Here is a 21,676-nt window from a genome sequence, read left to right on the forward strand (position 1 = left end):
GAGAAACTGAATTTAATTAAGCAGAAGAAACTGTATAGTAGGGTAGCTGTGATACGTTGTGCAGGCTGGGAAAATGTTTGGCTGATCAGCTGTAGTTCAAGGGTGTATCATCTTCTTTGGGAGAGAGTTCATTTCATTAACTTTTGAATAAATCTTCTGTATCCGTCATTTCAACAAGTTTCAGCAGGTTTAACTGAAGTTAGCTGGTTTTTAATTCCTTGGGCCAAGCATATCTATAATTAAACAAGAAATTGAAATGATCTCTCTTTTAAAAATTTATTACTACTGCATTTTCAAACATCTCGCAGTGAAGATTGTTGCAAAAAACAACTTCTTTGAAATGACTGACTCATCTTAATTTCCAGAAGTCTGTGGAGGTTGCTGTCTTCTTCATTGGCTGAACTTGTGTTTTATTGATAAAACTGGTTTAATATTGCAAGAGTAGCTATTTGCTCTTGAATTCAAACTGATACTTTAATTACATTTTTTAACATTTAATGTTAGAATTAATGCTTCCTTTTATCTAAGGTAACTTCTAAAATTCACTGATGAACAACACCTTTCCATGTTTTTGAAAAGAAATTTGAACACTTGATACTGGTCAATCATTTAAGGTTTTTTTAGTTTCAAAATGTACAGGACATTGTTAATTATGTTATAGGAAACTTTGACAATACAAAAGTCCACTGTAGTTGTTTCAGTAGGCCACACTACTGCTTATATTTTTATTTGATAGAGCTGCTAAAATTTAAAATGAGAGCAATTTTTTTTTCCTTAATTCATATGTTCTAAGAAAGATTGAAATCTCTGCTCTGTGGTAGCTCAGAGAAACAGCTCCTGCCTTTGTGTTGTACAAGGCCAGCCTTTCAGTACTGATTACCCAGGCACTGTCAGAAAATTTATGTGGAGCTAGATCTTACAATCCCAATTTTACACAAAAGTGGAGCTTTTTATGTGGGGAAAAAACATCTTCTGCTGAATAGGGATGTGTATATTTTTCCCCTTTTGACAACTTTGATGATCCATGATTGTGACTATATGGTTTTGTTGAGAAGAATGAGTCAGAAAGGAAAAGCTTCTTAATTGATTTGTTTTGCTGCCTGCAAAACATGCAGTGAGGTTATGTAACATCTCACAAGAGATCAGGCATCAGGAGGAAAGGTGATGAACAATTTTCTATCTCATATCTCAGCTTTGCTCCTGGCTGGCTGAGCAAGAGGTAAAGGATGTACTTTACTTTTTTTCAGTTGTAAATATTGTTTAATTTTTGAAGCTGCATTGCAGAGGAGATGCACAGTTGGGAAGGAAGCATTTGCTGGTGATCCGAAACTGAAACAGCTCCTCACAAGCAAGGCTGAAACTTCATATTGGTCATCAGAAGATGAAAGGCTATGTGTTATCTCTGAGCTGTAATCCCATTACTGTGGAGCAGTAGCTCTGCTCTCCCTGCTGTCCAGGGCTGGGAATATGCAACTTCTTGGCCTGGTGCCTGGATAGTAAACTACCTTTTAATATTCTGCTGTCAGTCTCTTCACAAAGCTTCTGCCTCTAGAACTTACAGTTAGTTATATGATACCCCGTGCAAAAATCCAGCATTGTTAGGGTGGAGTCACTAATTTCACATTCTTGTAGGGCCTGGTTTTGTGTGGAATGGTTATTCTTCTTTCTTGAGACGTTTTCAGATTTCTGCAATGCATTTGTGCATTAGATGTACATTGCCATTCCAGTAAGGGATGTAGGTTCAGACATATTCATTTGCAAGTTGTAATTTTTAAGATGATTTATCCTATACAAGACTGCAATCCATCTTTTTCAAAGTATTTAACTTAGAATTAAGTGTGCTTTTCTGTGCATTGACAGCTGATGAGACTGTGCCATCCCTTACAAGAACTATGCTGTAACATACAGCAGGTTATTTCCTTGTGCATTTCTTCTCCTTAAGTTAAAATATTTGCTGTAGTAACCTTCAATACATAATCCAAATAGGAGTTTTACTGGAAGGATTGCAATATTTGTGTGTTGTTGCATGTAACAGTTAATAATTTCCATGTCATCTTGCATTAGTCACGTCTTGAGGGAATGAGTTATTCCAATTTGGTTTTCATCTATTATGTATGTATCTTTTGAAAAGATCAAATTTTGTTAATGAATCCTTCTACCCCTTTCTTCCTTGTCTGCACATAATCATTGAAAATGCTGGTTTGGATTTCTTAGCATAGGACTGAGGTTTAAGTCACTTAATCCTAGACACAGAATCAAATGTATTTAAGCAGAGCATTTGGAATAAATTGAATTAGTAGTTGAGAGCTAAAATACAGGAAGAAACTGCTGGGCTACAGCTACTCAGAAGTTCTGCACTTTCAAAATATATCCTGTAACATAAATGGCAGGTTGGCTTTAATTGTTGGTGTACCCAAATGCAGAATTTCCATGTGCAAATCAGGACTGATTCTAGACAATCATTTTTCCTCTGGCTCTGACCTTTGGAGAATGTTTTGTGGAAGAAGAAAGACTTCAGCCAAAGTTTAGAAAAAACAAACATACCCACACAAAGTTGCAAGTGCTTTTTGTTCCTCCTAATCCAAAGAGGGTTTTTTTTTCACTGTACAGTACAGTGATTCATAAATCTTGTGCATGAACAGTAAAATCCTTTTCTACACAGTTGAAAAGAGCACGTTACTTACAGTAAGACAAATAGATGGGTATTTTTCATAGAGTGCATTGTGGGGTGGAGATGACTAATGCCTTATTCAAAAAGAACTTTAAAACATTTTTTTTTTTTTTAAGGTGTTGTTTGATGTATACTTAAAATGTTTCATCAGTCCTCAGAAATAGCCAGTGGAAATATGCTAATTCTAAAGCTTTTTTCTTTTAAGAGCTGGAAAAAAAGTCTGGATCTAGACCTACAAAATTTTACTGTTTTGAGGCAGAACAAAGGCAAACATTTGTTTTGTTTATAATTGTTAAGATGCTCATAAAGATAATCACACTGTCTCTATAATAATTCATTATTTGTAATGAGGTGTTTTAATAGAGCTGCCACAAGGAGGAAATCGTAGAAGCATACTCAAAGCAGATTTCTAGTTACTTTAAGCAAAAGGATCTGGGCAAAATCAAAATACAAAGTGTTCTGTCAGTAGAAAAAAAAAACAATATATGCTGTAAATGTAGCAAACTCCTGAGCATGTAATCATTTACACTAACTTAGCAATGCCCTTCTTGCTTAAAGGTGAAACTGAATCTGGAAGCAGTAACAGCCTGTTACCTGATGTAGATGGTTTATTTAAACAAAATACTATTGCCATTATATAGTTTGTAAGCAAATTTGTGTAAAAATTAATTTCAGCTTTATTTTTTAAGTATTTTTATTTTTTTTTAAGTGAAGAGCATGTGGCCATGCAGGCTTCAAAAAAGTCCATTTGCAGCTAGAATTTGACTTCTTTAGAAATGCTTTACAAAACATTTTTCTGCACAAGTAAAGCTACCAAGTCCAATTCTGTTGTGGTCAGACATCTGTTTCACTTTTTGTGTTTAATTTACAGTGCAGCTCTAGAATAGGAAGGTTGGTGTTTCATTCTTGCTACAAAGCATGAAACCAAAACAAATGTTGTTTGTGTTACTAAGCAGACCTTTTCCTTTTTATTATTAGAATGTGTGTTAGAAACCTTCTCAGTAGTTGGTTTTCAAATGATGTTATACAGATTACTTATCTTTGTTGTTAAACATGGGAGGGCAAATATTGAGGTTGGGAAGATTTGGTTGTTTTTTGTTTTGGAAAGAATATTGAGATAAAAAGAAATGTAATGGAAAACCTTTACCCTCAACATGAGATGAATCAGCTGGGACTATGCTTTATAAGTGTGTTTTGCTGTTACTGCTGTTTTACTGAATGTTAATATAAATGTTTATCTTTAAATATTTTATTATCTTTTGCCAGATAGAGAGAATTATTTATAGCTGTGCAAGTAATAATATTTAGATCTTCAGAATTATTCTTAAGAATTCTTACTTGCTGTCTGATACCAGTTTTTTTTTGATATTGGTGTAAAGTCATTAGGTGACAAAGTTCAGGTTTTGGGATTTTTGCTGTGTCCTGTCCTGGGATCATCCCAAAATAGCTTTAGGGCCATGCACAATCCACACCAGCAGAGACATGAACTGCATTGTGATGCTGCACATCAGAAGCTGGAATTCCCCTCGTAGATCCTTGTCTGTTGCTGCTTAAGAGAGAGCCTGTGTCCCTCCTTGCCATTTAATTTCATTTGAATGTCAAAAGCTCAGTGGAGTAAGTTATAGGACTTGGATTCATGGTCTTCATGATCAATGGGTGAAGTAGACTTCAGTCCTGCACTTCCTTTATTCAGAGGTAACCACTAACAAAATAGTGTTTTTATGATGACTTGAGAAAAATACACTTGTTTGAAGCTTGCTGCAGCTTGGAATTGAGCATTCCTTCAAACATAACTTACAAGAGAATTATTAGAGAGTGTATATATTTTTTTGTGATTAGGTTTCAGCAGTGTCCTTTTAATAAGTAGTATCTCCTGGTTTCTGAAATGTTTTGCTATTTAAATAACTCACCTGACTTGTCTGTAATTTCTTATGTTTGAAAAAAGCCAAAGAATATTTAAATGCACAGCAGAAATGCCTTTTCTTTTCCTTGGGTACCCAAAGTCTTGTTTTCCCTTTGCTTTAGTTGTTCTGCACTTGTCCCTGTCCCTGTTGTGTGGGTGAGGAGCAGTGCAGGAGAGCTGGCAGCATTTGCAGTGCCCCACCTTCCATGGCTCCCACCTGGGGAGTCCTCCCAGGCTGCTGAAGCACAGGCAGCAAAATGCCAGGCAAAGGAAGGATGGCTTGGCAGCTCCTGAAGCTGGGATACAGCATACAGCCCCTGGCTGGAGAGGAGCTTCAGCTGCTGCTGCTGCAGGATCTGCTTCCCTGCCTGGCTTTGGGAGCAGCGGTGCTGCCACGACGTGGGGAGAGTCAGAAGGGCAGAAACAGAGGCTGGAGGCTCCTTGTACTCCTTGCCACTCCTTGCCTTGTGTTAATAGATGGTGTTTGAGGAGCAGCACAAAACTTCATCGTAGTAAGGCAGCAAGTATCCTGAGCTGTTGATGATAGTTTAAAGAATGTGATTAGAATTAAGTGGTTTTACATGTCTTTCATTGTTTCTTGGCCTTGAGAAAAGTTATTAAACCCTTTTTCTGCTAGATTTTATCTCCTGTATAATATGCAGGGATTCTCTTTTTGTAGAGGAGGAAACTGGAGCCTAGAAATTTGTACAGAAGTGTCAAGAGAGAGAGTTGCTTTATTTCTGGGGGTTTTTTGCTGGTGACAATTTTCTGGTGAAATTAATGTAAATGTTTGCTGTGACTTTTCTTTTACAGGCTCAGAACAAAGAAACTAAAGTTCTGGCCGCTGCAAAGGTGATAGATACTAAATCAGAAGAAGAACTTGAAGATTACATGGTGGAGATTGATATTTTAGCATCCTGTGATCATGCTAATATTGTCAAACTCCTAGATGCTTTCTACTATGAAAACAATCTGTGGGTAAGTATTTTTCTTTTTCCAAATGTTTTTTCTTATTTCAAAAGGTTATTGAAATTACACATTTTTCTTTATCAAAATATTATTTGTCAGATTTTATCTGCATTGTCACTGTTGGGATAACTACTCAGTTTCAAAACTAATTTGGAAATTGTGGGTATGACTTAGGAAATTGTCACTGCAAAACTGTGCTAGCCTGAGTCATTTGGTCGGGTGTTTGACTGTGGAAATTAGCAGTTCATTTTGTGTATTGAGAGAGTTCTCAGCTGGTGCTTATTTGTAACAACAGGACTCAGATTTCAATTACATTAGCATGATTTTAAGTGAGACTTGGAATCCACACCTGAAAAATAAATAAAGAGCTGAAAAGGTCAGCCTGTGAAGTCCATACTTTAGATGCTAGGGGGTTTATTGGCACTCCCAGGAGGAAGGACAGTTTAGCAGGACTTGAACAGTAATTAATTTACTAAACCCTGGGTATTTGTACCTTGACGTGCAGAGTGTATGGTATGTGGGACTGCACATCCCTGCTGTGCTTGACCCTGGCTGTGTGCTTGGGTGGCTTCAGCTGTGACAAAACAGTTTGCACTTGTAGGTAATCCAGTGCAATATTTATAGCTGCTTTTGGAATGGTACAAAGAATACATGGGTTGGGTTTTTTTTAAAGAGCATGTACTTCAAAAAGGTACCTAAAACAAATAAAAGATGATTTCCTGGGAGTCTTACAAATAAGCTTTACTCTTTGAACAAATGGTGGAAGTGTAATACCTTGTTTCCTGATGCACATTTGTTTTGCTAAGCTCAAAACTTGGTGATCTCAGTGCAGAGTAAATTATTATATAAAACAGTGGAATAGTGAAAAAATTTCAGTGCATAAAGGTCAGCATGAAAGCAAGTAGGCATAGAGGCACAATATGAAACTGAGTGGGTAGGCTTCACTGGCAGAATAAAGATAGAAGTAAACACTTTGAAAATAAAATTGGATACATAGTTACAGTAAAATGCAGGAGCTTGTAAGCCACAAGGCTAATGATGTGGTAAATAAACAAAATTTAGTGAGGGGAAAAAAGAGAAGAATGATAGTTGGACATTAAATACATGTTTGCTTTCCAAGATTAGAAACGTGATTTCTCTAGCAAAGAGATCTTTGTCAGACCAAACTACAAATTTTAGAGAAATAAATTCTTGATGTACAAATTCCCATACTTACCTACTTGGCACACAGAAGCTTGTAAATGGAATGTTTACAGGATTTACAAAGAATTGCATTATATAATATATTTGTTGGTACCATTGCTGTGAGGATTAATTGCAATAATAATTTGAAGTATGTGAATAAGTGGTGTATATATAAATGTTGTGGTACAAGGTATACTTTGAGGTTTCCTCTTTTATCAGCAATTATACGCTGATTTTTAAATTACTCTACAGAAGAATAAAAAATAACACACTAATTCCAATCATCTTGACTGTTGAGATTCTGAGAAGAAATGTTTCTTAACTCTCAGACAGTAGATTATAATTTATAATATTTAAAGTTCAAATTAAAGAAAAAAAACTACATAAGGACGAGTGGACGTGATTCAGTCCTGGACATGATTTCCTCTTTAATGCTCTTCTCATTCTCTTTGTCTCCCCTCTTTCTCCTTTGTTTATGTTCTTTCTGTCCTTCATAGCAGCATAGTTTGTGCTCATAAATAATTGGAGTATATTTTTGTTTCAAAAGGAAACTCAGAACTGGGGATGGACTTGTTCTGGTATTATTACATTCTGGGATAAAGGCCTTGAAGTATTGTAGGCATGAATGAAAAAAAAGGAAAATTAATGTAAACATCTGAATGTAATAATTTTATTTGGCTTTTCAGAGCATTTTTTCTGTATTTTCGTCTTGTCTGAAACAATATAGGAGATAGCATCAGCTACTGGAAAATCATTTAGCTCTTGGACTTTTCAGTCAGAGAGATTATAGTATAGGAGTAGAGCTTAATAACTGAGAAATGAGTTTGCAGGGATTATGTAAATCACATTACAAGGAGTAGGTTTAAGCTGACTGTATCATTATGTTTTATAAGTTTTATTATGCTATTTTATAGTTGGATTAAAACTTTTGTCTGAGGGTCTTGAGGCATTTCTCAAATAATTTGTTGAGAAGTACAGCCCTACTTTTAGCTGGGGAAGAGTACCAGTATTTTGCAGGCTAGTAAAATAACTTGATGAGGCCAAATATTCTGAAACTCTCATCTCCCAAAAATGCTCCCTTAATCAATGATTCAGCTCAGTGGAACTATTTAATTTCTAATCTCTATATTTTTTTTATTTATTTATATACAGATCCTGATTGAATTTTGTGCAGGAGGAGCAGTAGATGCAGTAATGTTGGGTAAATAAGTTATTTCAACTAATAATAATAATAATCTAATACCTTAAAGTGATAATATATACTGTAAGACTTATTTCATATGTGTATTGTTTTGATATGCAAATATTTTTGTAAAAGATCTGGTCTTTAGCATCTCTATGTAACACACAAAAGAACCAGTCTTTAAATCATGTAGTTTTTTCACAGTTCAGATAGGTAGGAATACATAATTCATAATGAGAAGGGGGTTGGATTCAAGGAATAAAATCTTTACTGGAAGGAGCAAGTATTCTAAGAGAGAATTTTTTTCTCACATGTGTTGCTTAGAATCTGTCAGATTAATTAGTTTCCCCATATGTTCCTATAGGGTTTGCTATGAACATGTAACATAAAATGCAAAAATGTTGTGATTATTTCTGTCTCTCTCTTGTAGAGCTTGAAAGGCCGTTAACAGAGCCACAGATCAAAGTGGTGTGCAGGCAGACACTGGAAGCACTGAACTACTTGCATGAGAATAAGATCATCCACAGAGATCTAAAAGCTGGCAATATTCTTTTCACATTAGATGGAGACATTAAACTAGGTAAGCACGTTGCAAATAAAACTCTTTCCTGGAACTTGGCATGGTCTTTTAATTGTGTTTTCCTTAAGCTGCAGTTTGTCAAGGTTCAATATTTACCTACTGAAGTACCAATCTAACAATGAGAGGTTTTTCAGAAGCAAGTGGTTTGGTGCTATCAAGGAAGAAAAAACAAAGCAAAAAAACTTGAGCAAATATCCTGACTCTACTTATGACATCCTTCATACTTCAAAATCAGCACAAGAAGTCATCATAGATCTTGCTGTTTCTTAGTATAAAGTTCCTGATTATACTTACCTTCACTGTGATAGCATCAGAACTTCCCTTTGAAGTTACTAGTTTGGAAAGGGAACATTCTTCACAGCCAGCAAAAAGCAGTACCTTGTACTGTTGTCTCTTCCTTTGAGAGAGATGTAATAATCTGAATCATCCAGCTTAGTTTTTCCATTCCTTTTTCAATTGTTTGTTGCACTAAAATTAAGACAGAACAGTCTGGAACAAAATACAGCTTACTATTGTTGATTTCTGGGTTTTTTTAAATGTAAGTTTAAGCAGTCATCCACATTTTTAGTCTGATGAGGATTCCTCCATGCAGAACTGACAAAGGGCTGCTGGTGGTGAATAGCATCCTTTCATTCAGCCAGGAAAGGGCAGGAATTATCTGGATCCACTTTGTTTCAGGGGAAAATGTGTATAAGCTGTCAGCCTTTGCAGTGCCTCTACCCATGGCATAGTTCCATGACATCCCTGCCCACGCTCAGGTTTCAAAGCCTTCCCTCTGCATGGGATCAGTTTGATCAGTTGTATTTCTTTGAATGCACCGAGGGCAGAGGTAAGGAAAATCAGAATACTGCCACAGGGAACCAGGGCTCTAAATTTGCAGCCTTGATACAGACTTTCCTTTTAAATGTAAGCAAGATGTGTCCAAAGTCAGGAATATATCTCCTGCCTAACTCGTATTGATCACGTCTCAGCAAGGTACTGTGCACCTTCTCTATTAGAAACTGAGAATATTTAAGAACCTGCTTTGCTGTATTGATCAGTTCAGTGTGATTGTGCTTTTCCTGTGGAGCCTTCTGTACAAGATTATTCCTTGTACACACAGTCCTTGCATCTGGCTTTCTTTTAGTCTGCAGAGTACATGTAACTTTACTGGTGCAGCTTTTCTTTGGAGCCAGAACATTTAGTGATGCACATGGGGTCATAGGCCTGATGTGTAAATGTAATGGAACCACTGTCTTAGTTTCTTGGCACTGCTGTAGAAGAAACCACGGATCACAGCAGGAGTCTCATGGTCAGAGAGAATAATTTGTTTCAGTTCATCTCCTCACATGACCTGGCTTCTCCTCATACAGACTTGGAACTACTTTAAGATTTTGTCAAGCTTAGCTGGTATACATCACCTTGCAGGCTGTCAAGATACTACTTAACAGTTTAGACCACAGGAGATTTCTTTCTCACGTGCATTTGGTGATGCATTCAGGTTTGCTAATTAAGATTTCTAAAAAAAGACTTGATGTAATTATGAAAAATGTACAGCATCCTTTGAAGGAGCATTTTACTCCTTATAAACTACTTGTATTTGGATTGTTACACAAAGAAATGTATAATTCCTTTTTTTACAGATGTGTGAATGGCAAGTAAATTTCTTTTATTGAACCAATAGATTTTAGTCCTGTTTTTTTTTTCCCAGAGTAAAATTAGACTTCTCACGTATTGAGCCCATCAAGTGATTTTGTACAGATTACAGATGGCAACATATGGCTCTTTGTCCCTTTGCTTTAATCTCTAGATCTTCATTAACAAAATTATGTCTGTTATAAGCATATAATACTTATTTAAATGTCTTTTTTTAAGAGTGAGAGATATAGTGCTTTATAGATAACTAATTGCAAAGAGGTAAAATGTTTTTTGGGTAGATACTAATGAAGAGTATACATGCCAGCTTTCAAGTATTTTTTATAAAATCAAAAATCATGTGGAAAGAAACCTGTAAGATGAAGAGGAAATGTAACTTTGTGAAAATTTGAGTCCTGAAATTTAAAATTGAATGATTTGTTGAATTAATGAGACAGTTGGTGCCATGTTTGATGAATACAGACTTCATAGGCTAAAGAAATTAATTTCTACTTAAAGGAATATGTAATGCACTTTTTCCTGTAGTAAATACATATTTTGCTTCTGTCCCATACAGCCCAACAGTAGCCTTATGGTTTGGGGTTTTTTTTAAGAAATGTAGAATATGTTTTATTTAAGGTCTTTCATTATAAATGCTATAAAACCTTGTCACTCAGCTATCAGAGCACAAATATTTTTACCTCACTTTGAATTTTTAATACTGAATGTGTGCTCTGGAATATACACCATTTTAAATGACAATTGTAAATAAAAAGAAATATAGTATGCTTTCCACCACCCTATTAGTAATGTTTTACTGTTTGCTTTAAGCGGATTTTGGAGTATCAGCTAAAAACACCAGAACAATACAAAGAAGAGACTCCTTTATTGGCACACCATATTGGTAAGTGCACTCTTTTGCTGACTTTTTTGTATTAACTAGTATCTTAATGTTACTTTTAATTTGATATTACAAGCTTGATGGGTACTGTGTAAATCTACTGATGGTGGAATGTGCTTCTAGCAATGCTTCAGTGAACATCTGTGTTTAGAACTGTTCTCAGAACACATCAAAAAGCATTTTCTCATCTGGAACTTTGTTGCTCTCTTTGCAGGATGGCTCCAGAAGTAGTAATGTGTGAGACCTCTAAAGACAGACCATATGATTACAAGGCTGATATCTGGTCTCTTGGCATTACTTTAATAGAAATGGCTCAAATAGAGCCACCTCACCATGAACTGAATCCGATGCGAGTGCTGCTGAAAATCGCAAAATCTGACCCGCCAACATTGGCACAGCCTTCAAAATGGTTTGTGTTTTACTGACTTTAGCTTTCCCACCCCTGTGTAAGGCACTCCAAGTCATTTGTTTGCTAAATTTGATGAGCACAGCCCTGTTGAAGTTCGTGGTGTAGCTTTATGCATTAAGGCACACCCATACAATCCCAATATATGTTTGTACATGGGTGTATACATATATGTGTCTTTTGACAGAATTTGAACTTTTTTTTGGTCATAGTTCTGTACAGAAGCTTTTATACACAAGTATTTTACAGGCTTTGCTTTAAAATATATGTTAAATAGCTTTTTTACAAATATAGTAACAGATCTGAAGGCCATCTAACGGTGAAAGCAAACTAAAGCATTTTTATACTAAGAAAGTGTTTTTAAAAGCCATTATCTATTTGGTCAATTTAATATCTTCCCATGATTCAGTTACATCTGATATAGCAGATTAAGTGTATTAATAGTCCAGAGCAAAAAGTAAATTCTTCTGATAATGGACAAACCTTTTAAAGGTTGTCTTTGTGCTGTTTTGGTCTTGGCATTCCTGTATTTCTTTTGTGTTTTCCTGAGTCAATAGCAGGACTTAGAGTTGCAGTGTAGATTCATGTGAACCTAAAGAGTATTTCATGTTATATGCTAGTCAGATGTTAAGACAGAAGAACAACCACTGCCTCTTTGTTTGTTGCATAGGTCATCAGATTTTAAAGATTTTCTGAAGAAATGTTTGGAAAAGAATGTAGATGCAAGGTGGAGTGCAAGTCAACTTCTACAGGTAGGAAGAGTTAATTGTTCAGAAATGATGCTTAAAGGCAAGCATATTTGGTATTTTTGTTAAAGCAGAGCGGTATTATAGTAACTACTTAAATATTTTCAAATAAGGTATTCGTCCACAATCTCTTTTTTAAATTGATCCTTATTTGGTGAAATTTGATCAGATGATACTAAGCACAGATCAGGTTATTAGTTGAACATATTTTGCTGTAATATAACCAATTACTTTGTGTAAGTAACTATACTTTGATACTTACAATGGACAAAGGAGTTGTTTAGGTCTGTGGCCAGTTGCTGACAGGTGTTTAAAAGCTTTAGTGCTCAGCCCTCCTCTGTAATGCTGTCAGTGCAGAAGAGCTGTACAGGAATAGATGTGACCAGGTACATTTGATTGTGTTTAACGTCAGCACCCATTTGCTTTATCCACAATCCATCTGGCATATGCTGAATAGATTTAAGTAGCAGGGCCAAGCAGAGAAAGAAGATTCAGACGGTAGGAGAGGAACAGGTACCTGCTTGTTCCTAAAGAAAAAGGTAGAATTCTAGTTCATATTAGGAAGGCATTGTAAAGGCAAAGCACATTTTTTTCCTAGAAAGTATATTTTCTAGATAAAGCTTGTCAAGAAGTAATTTAACTGTGGAACGGAAATGAAACCTAATTCCAAGAAAAATAACCTTTTTAGAAATCTTTCTACTTCTATTCTTTGGATTGTGAAAAAGGTCAGTATAAATTAATCATTTGTATTTTTAGCAAGTTTGTTAGACTACTTATTTTGTATATTTGAACACAAATGTTTTGATTTTAAGACTTCTGCTGAAAAAACACATTGGAATAGTTTTGTTAATTGTGAATCTTCAAATGTGAGGCAACCAAAGTAACACTTCTTTGAAGTTATATTTTTTTCAGATTATGATTTTCCCAGTGTATACTATGAAGCCACCACCTAATATTGTGCTTATTTTTTTGCTTTCACAAGCATCCATTTGTTACTGTTACTTCAAATAAACCAATAAGAGAATTGATTGCAGAAGCTAAGGCAGAAGTTACAGAAGAAGTTGAAGATGGTAAAGATGAGGATGAAGAAGAAGAAACAGAAAATTCTCTGGTCAGTTCAAAATTTACTTTTTTTAATATGCTGTGGCAAATTTCTCATGGAGAATTCAGTTTCAATTGTATTAGCCCAACTTTGACATCAAATATTTTAGGAATAACATCTTAATCATACTCTAAACTTATTACAAAATAGGTAGCCACCCATTTAAAAAGTAGCATGCTTGAACTCCTTAAAAACTACTAATAAATAATAGCTAATAAAGACTAACATCTTTAATTTTTTACATGTATATGTGCTATTTTAAAAATGAGATCCTGATTTTTATGTAAATGTTTTTAAGTCATAATGACTGGGTGAATGAGGAAATGTGTGTTTGTATTCCATAAAGTGTTTAAAAGATTAGGAAGAGTATTTGACTATTATGCTGTAAACTAAGTTTGTGATTTTACAGTGTGGCTATCAAAGATAAGGAAAAACCCACATATTTTATAATGAATGTAGTTCTAAAGATGCTTTAAGAAGCTTAGAGCGTGAGTGTGGTTGCTCAGAGGGAAAACTGTCATGTCCAGGGAGGGGTGCAGGTAGCAGAGTGCCCAGGCTGTGTCTGCTCCCTGTGCCTCCCAGAGCTGCTGTCCTGCACTGCTGCAGGAGCCAAGAGCTCGAGCAGGCGCCTCCATTCCCCCCTCACCCATCTGCACGTTCCTCACGGCCCCTGGCCTTCTTACTGCCCTCCCAGTCCACCCCACGGGCTCCAAACGTGATCCCCAGCAGCTCCCCTCCCTCCCCTGGATGAGCTGCTGAGCCATCCATCCAGGAGGGCTGGAGTGAAGTCCACCCTGGGACTCTGTCAAGTATCTCACAAGCAGCATTGCAGCAATGTGTGAGGTAGAGCCCTTCACGTTATTTCCTTGGAGTAGTTTTAAACACTCCTGGGAGATCAACACTAAACTTCTTGAACAATTACACAAAGAAATATTTTAAATGCAATTTTGACTTAAAAGGAATTGTTTTCTGTATGCTTGGGAAATCCTTAAGGTAGGAAATGTACAATCTAACCTGTGCTTGCTGCAACAGCTAGCCTAGGATGTTCCCTATGGCAAATCAAAGGCCTGATCTGCAAATTACAGGGTTCTAGCAGTAGATACAGACAGACAGATATCACAATCACTTTGAAGAGTGAAAGGGCAATTGTGGTTAAAATGATGCTTTATTACTATATTCTTTTGTATGTCTCTATAGAATCTGATAACATTTATTCATATTCTGGCAGTGGCAGTTTCTAGAGTGAGGTAACTGTTTCTGTTCTAGTTCTGTACTGCCACTTAATCAGATCTGCTGGAGGTTTTCACCATTTTAATGGGGTTTCAACATGATTAAAACCAGATGAAAAGTTTTCAGGCATTTTTAGCCAAGAACACAAAGTAAAGCAGAAGAAGAACTTAATACTGCATTTTATCAGTGCTGCACTAACTAAAGCTACAGTTGCTTCATTGCCCAGCTGGCACAGAGCAAAGTCTTTCAAATCCAGCTGTAGCTGAGACTGTTGAGGAGCTGAACTGATTAAAAAAAGGAATATGAAAAGAAAAAGACCATTGAAGAGAAGCTGATGACCATGATCCCTTTCCCTTGATCACAGTGAAACTTTCTGTTCAGAGCCTGTCTGCAGTTCATGCACTTGTTCTGTGATAGTCCAAGGGAAGGACTCTGATGTTTTCTAACTCATATAACTGCACGTGAATACAGTATTGATCTCTGTTCACATATTCTCCCATAAAACTGTGCTTTGATTAAGTTACAAAATGACTGAATACTTTTCTTGCTTTAATTTTTTAGCAGTTACCTGCAGAGAAACGTGCATCCTCTGATCTTAGTATTGCCAGCTCTGAAGAGGATAAACTTTCACAGAATGCTTCTGTCCTGGAATCTCTCTCTGAGAAAACAGAAAGTAATGCCATTGAGGACAAAACAACTGGAGATGAATCTGAGGACATTAAATTTAGGAGAACAGCTGATAACATACACGATACTCCCATTAGCGATGTGAAAGTGCAGAATGGTTCTTTGCCAACTGGCGAAGATGAGCAAGGCAAAATGGTGCCAGCAGACAAGAATAAAGAAAGCCTGGAAAAAATGCATGAGGATACAGAACCCCAGAAAGGAGGTAAAGAACTTGATGTGGAAATAAAGAATGAACCTAACTTAATAATAGAGAAAGAAGATTCCATGGCAGATGAACAGATAGAAGATGACAAACTGAAAGTAGTACCTGTAACTGAAGATAGGATAGAAACTGAAGAAGGCATTTCTAAGGAAACTGGTGAAAAAGAAGAGAAGGGAATGGATCTCTTGGATGGTGAGGAAGAAAAGGTCCCTGCAGAAAATAGAGATACAGAGCAAAAGGAAGATAAAGATGAAGCTCAGAAAGAGGCAGTAATAGATACCACTACAGAAGCTCTGCCTAATGCTACAGTTAAAGTGTCTGATGAAGAAAAGGATCTAGTAAAGCATGGAATTGACAACATTAAGGAGATGGGTGCTATTGCTGAAACACCCATCAGTGATGGGGATAAAATACCTGAGCTGGAGGATAAGCCAGTGGAAAGTCAGGCTAAGCAGGTCCATGAGATAATCAGCTCTGAAGAAACTCTATCAGAAAACCAAGATACAGTGGTTGAAGTAGACAAGAAACTGGCAGAAAGTGAAAATGAGGGTATCAGTAATATAAACAGCACAGAGGAAACACAGATCAAAGACTCTGGAAAAGATATCGTAGACCAGAAGGCATTACAGACTAAACCTGAGGATATTCCTGATAAACTGGTGGATAAACTGACTGGTATGGACCAAAATTCAGGAGAGCGTGGACCTGAGAATATACAGGAAACCAACATCCAGGTAGACAAAGAACATCCAGCAGTTACCTCAGATGAAATCATCAAGAATAAGCTTGAAGACACTGTCAGTGAACAAGCTGAGGACTCTGAAGTCACTCCAGTCCCCAGTATTAGTATTAGCACTGAAGAAAATGAGAAGGTCAAAACAGATAATCAAAGCAATACTGAGACTTTACAGCAACTGGAATCGGAGAATTTGAAGGAAAATGATGCAGATTCAGGCACTGGTTCTACAGCTGATAACAGCAGCATTGATTTGAACTTGTCCATTTCTAGTTTCCTTAGTAAAAACAAAGAGACAGGATCAATATCTTTACAGGTAAGTGCAAGGACATATTTTTTAAATATAAAATCTCATGTGAGTGTAACCCTGAAATTATCTCCAAGTGTTACCTTTGCTACAAAGAAAAATATTGAGGGAGAAACCAGTATGGCACATATATACAAAGCTTTGTAGAAACCAAAGTATTTTAAATTGCACCATACAACAATGTCTGGATTATGTGCAGTTATGCTAATTAGTTTCTTGCTGTATTGTGTAATAGTATAACCCATAAAAGGAAGTGTAATAATACTACACATGAAGATTTGTGAATGGCTGTAGGGTAGAGCTGATACTCAAGAAGACCAGCTAAATGCACAGAATTCTTGTTCAATGGGAAAATCTCTTGAGTATCTAATCTTATACTGAATTCCTGCTGCTCCCATATTCTGTCTCTCTGTTTGGGACACCCAAGGCAGACATTCTGCTGGATTTTTTTATTCCAGTCAGTGTTCTCCTGTGCTTGTACTGTGTCCATGCAGTTATGTCACTATGCATGAGTGTACTCGGAGGAAGCACATTCCAGATTATGAACTTTATTTGTAGTCTTTGTATTAAAATTAATATAGCCATATTGGGGTAGTAACTTTGTAAGATGGGCTTGGGTGGGGGAAAAACAAACGTAGAAAGACAACCAAACAAAAGAATCGTAGATTGGCATAGCTGTGCTAAACACAAGGGTGTTTGCAGTTGCCCTGACACAATTGAGATGGTGCGGGTTCAGCTGGGGTCCCTCTCTTCTTGCAATCAAACAACAGCAGCTCTGACAACTGACACTTGTCTAGGTGTCAGCAAGATCATGATATGATTTTGGCTAATATAAATCAATAAAAAAATAAATTCACTTGTTTATGTCCAAAGCAGGAGGAAGTAGGTGAGTAAATTGTTATCCAGTTTCAGAACTGGTTTTAAGAATTAAATACCTGTTGGTGGCTGGGGAAATCATGATCAAAAGCAAACAGTAAATGTAGCTGTCTCAGCTCTTGAAAATAAAACTTCATCAGTTCTCTTCAGAGTTTCTGGCTTATTTTTTTTTTCTTCTGGTACTTAGGATAATTAATAATTCCAGTTTTCCTTCCCTTACTAGAAAGTTTCAGTTTATTGGAATTTTTCAAATTCTCACTTGATTAGTGAGGCACCTGGTAAGTGAGAAGGGCTCTTGATTACTGTATAGAAGACATTTCCAGAAGTGTTTGATATAATTCAGTATTAAGAAAAAAAGGGAAAAAAGAATATAAGCTAAATCAATACATAACAACTTACCAATGCTTAATTTAGGAAACTAGAAGGCAGAAGAAAACGTTAAAGAAAACTCGGAAGTTTGTTGTTGATGGAGTAGAAGTGAGTGTAACCACATCAAAAATAGTTACTGAAAATGATTCAAAAAGTGAAGAAATGCGATTTCTACGGTAAGTGTTTCTAAAAGTAAAATTTTCAAGAGGTTAGCAGCTGATTTTTTTTTTTTAATAAAACAAGGGGGTTAATGATCTTATTTCACTCATATTTGGGGATAATTTACTTCTTTTTTTTTTTTTGTAGAAGTGAATATAAAGTGTTTCTTATTAAGACAATCAGTTCAAAATAGTTTTACTGGGCCCAAGTTGTTAATGGTTCTTTTCATCTCTTGTCATTTTGCATTTCTTTTTGTTTTCCCATCAGTATTAAGTGTTCTTTGTCCTTATTAGACGTCAAGAGCTCAGAGAGCTGAGACTTCTTCAGAAAGAGGAGCAGAGAGCCCAACAGCAGCTCAGCAATAAGCTTCTGCAGCAGCGAGAGCAGATGTTCAGGCGTTTTGAACAGGAAATGACAGTGAGTTTCTGCATTTTGGTGCTCTTAAAATATGACATCTTGATGGAGGAGGCAGAATAGTGCTAAGAGCAATCAGGTGTTTCCTGCCATGATGGCTCTAGCTTAGCCTTTTTTCTTAAATAAAAGGCAATATTTGCCATTGTGGGGTGCCCAGCTTGTGTGGGGGCTTGCTGCCACAACAATCCATCATGGCCATTCCTTGTTACAGCACTTCATTTAACAGGACTTAGCTTTCTCAAAAAAGGTACCAAATAATTTTTACAGAGTAAAAAGCGACAGTATGATCAGGAGATAGAGAACCTGGAAAAGCAGCAGAAGCAGACGATCGAGCGCCTGGAGCAGGAGCACACAAATCGCTTACGGGATGAAGCAAAGCGCATCAAGGCTGAGCAGGAGAAGGAGTTGTCCAAATTCCAGAATGTGCTGAAAAACAAAAAAAAAGAGGTAAGAGACGATGCTAATATAGAAAATAAGGAGTATAAGCATAGCAAACAGTTGAGATTAGGTCTCCCAGAAGCCTTGTCAAACCTGTGCTATACTGAGTTTTGGAAGTGTCACTACCAGTCAGAATTGTGTCTCTTGTTTAACTGCCTAAAGTGAAATACAAACAGCTGACAGGAAGCTTGAGGTATTGATTTAATCTAGAAAACATCATCAAGTTAAAAGATTTTGTTTTTCACAGAATATTTAATAAAATATTTCCTCTCAAATACTAAATCAAGAAAAAGTATTTTCATAAAGATTATGAAAAAATCCCAGCTATAGATACTTAGTAAATACTTAACAAATTAGAATTTCAAAGATAGTAATTTCAGTTTTGTTTTGTTTTTGTTTTTTTGTTAGATTTTTTTATTGAATGTGTGCTCTAATATTTAGAATTTCTTTAGATGAAGTGACAGCAATAACATGAATTTGGTTTGTTAACTCAAAAAGGAAAGCCAGGAGAGAGAAGTCTAGAGAGAAGAAGGATAACCTAAAATCTTTTACAGTTAATTTCATAAATGTCATACAGTTAAGGCAAAAAGACTGACACTGACAACTGGTGCAATTAATTTACTTGCATTGGATTATGAAAAGGTGATATGTTTCCATATGGATTTTGCATCTTAAAAGCTGTTTTATTTCATTTTTGGTTCAATTGCGTAGTGCCCCTTTTTATATAAATGGCTCTAGCGTTTGCTCCGATAGTTACTAGACTCAGACATTTCTTTAGAAAGCTGAACTAACTGTCAGTGCTTTTGCATAGAATGATCCTGTAGCACAAATGTGCATTGAAATATAAGTTGTATTTAGTTTGAACTGTATGCCCATATGTAAATAACAATTTTTCTTCTTTTGCGGTACCTCTTGCATTTTGAGTCTCTCTCTGTTCACTGGTGATTGGGTTCTATGTGGGAAATTCGGAGAATTTTACATATTGCTCTGAGCTAAAAGCAGTTCTTTCATGGACATAGGAATAGCATGTGGTGATTTGGACTCTGTTTTCTGATGATGCTTCCACTATTAAACAAACAGGCATTTGTCTCTGGGTGCATACTTTTGTGTTTAAAGCTTAAAAAGGCAATGTACAGTTTGAAGGAAAATGCAGCTGCTGCTCTAAAACTATCCCTGTTATATTGGAGTGTACAATGCTACATTTTTGTAATTCTGGAAAACAAAACTCATCAGCAAATTAACAGATTAATAGTCACTTGATTTAGTGATTTAGCCAGGTTATATTTAGAATCTTTCTGCTAATCTTGTCTAATTCACCGTGTACTGAAACACGTTCCATCCCAGCATACGTGTCACAAAAAGTTTCTTGAAAACACTCTTATTTATTGGTGGGTTTCGCTTTAAATTCTTCAGAGCCAAACACAACCAAATAATGTTTTGTTTGCTTGTATGATTATTTTGAAGACATAAGCTGTGTAGATGTCATTTATGGTCAGAGACACTAATAATGGCATCTTGTAAATTCAGGTTAGAGACAGTGGTAGAAATAACTGCGTTTCAATGGAAGTTATTTTAAGCTTCCAACCATTTTTTACAGCTTTATGTGATGTAACATACTCTGTAGTCCTTTTGCCATAGTGATTCAAGAAAATACCACTTTTGCAGGTGGTGGTTTTCTTAACTATTGACTCTTCTGGCAGCTGCATGGAAGCACAAGCGAGGCACTGCCGTTTCTGAGGGCACTGGGCAGCATTTGCATGCAAAAAGCGCTGGCACATCCCTCCTCTCTGCACTGCTGGCATGCATAAAGCACCTATTGTTCTTTCTCTGTTCATTAAGCTCTTTCACTAAACTAACATCCCTGCCACTGAAGCAATGCATGCTTCCCACTACCTCTAGTGCTTGACCTGCATGTCCCTATGTTCACAGTAGTGCTTGCTGTGGAGACAAAGTGTTCTTTTCGCCACCTTCTGCATGCTTATATACACTGTAGGTTTTATGTGAAGTGGAGAAAGCACCAAAAGAGCTGAGAAAAGAGCTCATGAAACGCAAGAAAGAGGAGCTTGCACAAAGCCAGCATGCTCAGGTAACAATGGCAGCTTCAAGCTACTAAAATACAAAAGGCAGCAGTATTCACACAGCTTGATGATTTCACCTCTTGTTGTTGTTGAGTGAATATGGAACTTAACTCAAACTAACCCTACAAACTGCTCTCTTTCTTCAAGTACTCCCATGTCACATCTTAGACTTAACTGGGTAGAAATGTAGGAGCAGCGGTTGCCAGGTTTGTACTGTCAAGTGTAGGATTTTGTGTGCTCTACTGATAAAGAATGGTATTTTTCTACAGCACGTTTATTTACAGTGCTTTTACGAGTGGTAAGTACTCCATTGGTCCTTCACATTTTAAAGTCAGGAGGAAGTTTTGAACTACACAAATGCAGAGGAGGAGAATATACCTAATGTGTAAGCATGAGACATCTTGTTTATAGGAGCAGAACAGATTAGGTAAAATGTTATTTAAATGTCAAAGTGTAGGTGTACAGAAACTTTACAAAACATCATCTGTGATTTCATGCCTTCAGACTTGCTGCTTTTCTATGACCCAGCTAGAAAGAGGGCTAGTATTTCAGAAAAATACTGTCTTTGCGATGGCTACAGCTTGTACAGAGTGAATTTGAACCATAGCAGAGCAGGTATGGATTGAGTAACCTAAAGATTAAATGTTTATGTGAGTGACCTAGTAGAAAATAATAGCAACTTTATTCCATTATGTGTTTAATTTAAGAGGGGATTTCCCAGGATAAAAGGTGATTGAGTTGCAGCACTTTCCCCATACCAAAGATATCTGTCTTTAAACTTTTTAAGGAAACAAAAATCTAATTTTTCACAGTGTTTGCAGAGACATGGTTAATTTCCTTTGCTGCTTTCATTTTGTTGAAGAGAGGTGAAAGAAGATTTTAAGTGTGAAATATCCTTACTTGGAATGACAAGTGTTAAA

General features: G+C 36.4%; 1 protein-coding gene across 3 annotated transcripts in view; it reads left to right on the forward strand.

Annotated features, from left to right (window-relative positions):
- SLK (STE20 like kinase) overlaps window positions 1–21,676 on the forward strand; it is a 49,683-nt gene that overhangs the window by 15,707 nt on the left and 12,300 nt on the right. For 2 of the 3 annotated variants that reach the window (XM_036385243.1, XM_036385245.2), the window contains exons 2-12: window positions 5,388–5,552; window positions 7,881–7,929; window positions 8,342–8,491; window positions 10,937–11,009; window positions 11,221–11,415; window positions 12,083–12,164; window positions 13,141–13,269; window positions 15,052–16,431; window positions 17,713–17,843; window positions 18,120–18,243; window positions 18,508–18,687. In XM_036385243.1, the coding sequence (XP_036241136.1) occupies window positions 5,388–5,552; window positions 7,881–7,929; window positions 8,342–8,491; window positions 10,937–11,009; window positions 11,221–11,415; window positions 12,083–12,164; window positions 13,141–13,269; window positions 15,052–16,431; window positions 17,713–17,843; window positions 18,120–18,243; window positions 18,508–18,687 (2,658 nt within the window). The remainder of the gene's footprint in view (window positions 1–5,387; window positions 5,553–7,880; window positions 7,930–8,341; window positions 8,492–10,936; window positions 11,010–11,220; window positions 11,416–12,082; window positions 12,165–13,140; window positions 13,270–15,051; window positions 16,432–17,712; window positions 17,844–18,119; window positions 18,244–18,507; window positions 18,688–21,676) is intronic. The other variant, XM_054515650.1, reaches the window with a different exon arrangement.

Source organism: Molothrus ater, chromosome 8 (assembly GCF_012460135.2).
Source record: "Molothrus ater isolate BHLD 08-10-18 breed brown headed cowbird chromosome 8, BPBGC_Mater_1.1, whole genome shotgun sequence".
Taxonomy (NCBI): Eukaryota; Metazoa; Chordata; class Aves; order Passeriformes; family Icteridae; genus Molothrus; species Molothrus ater.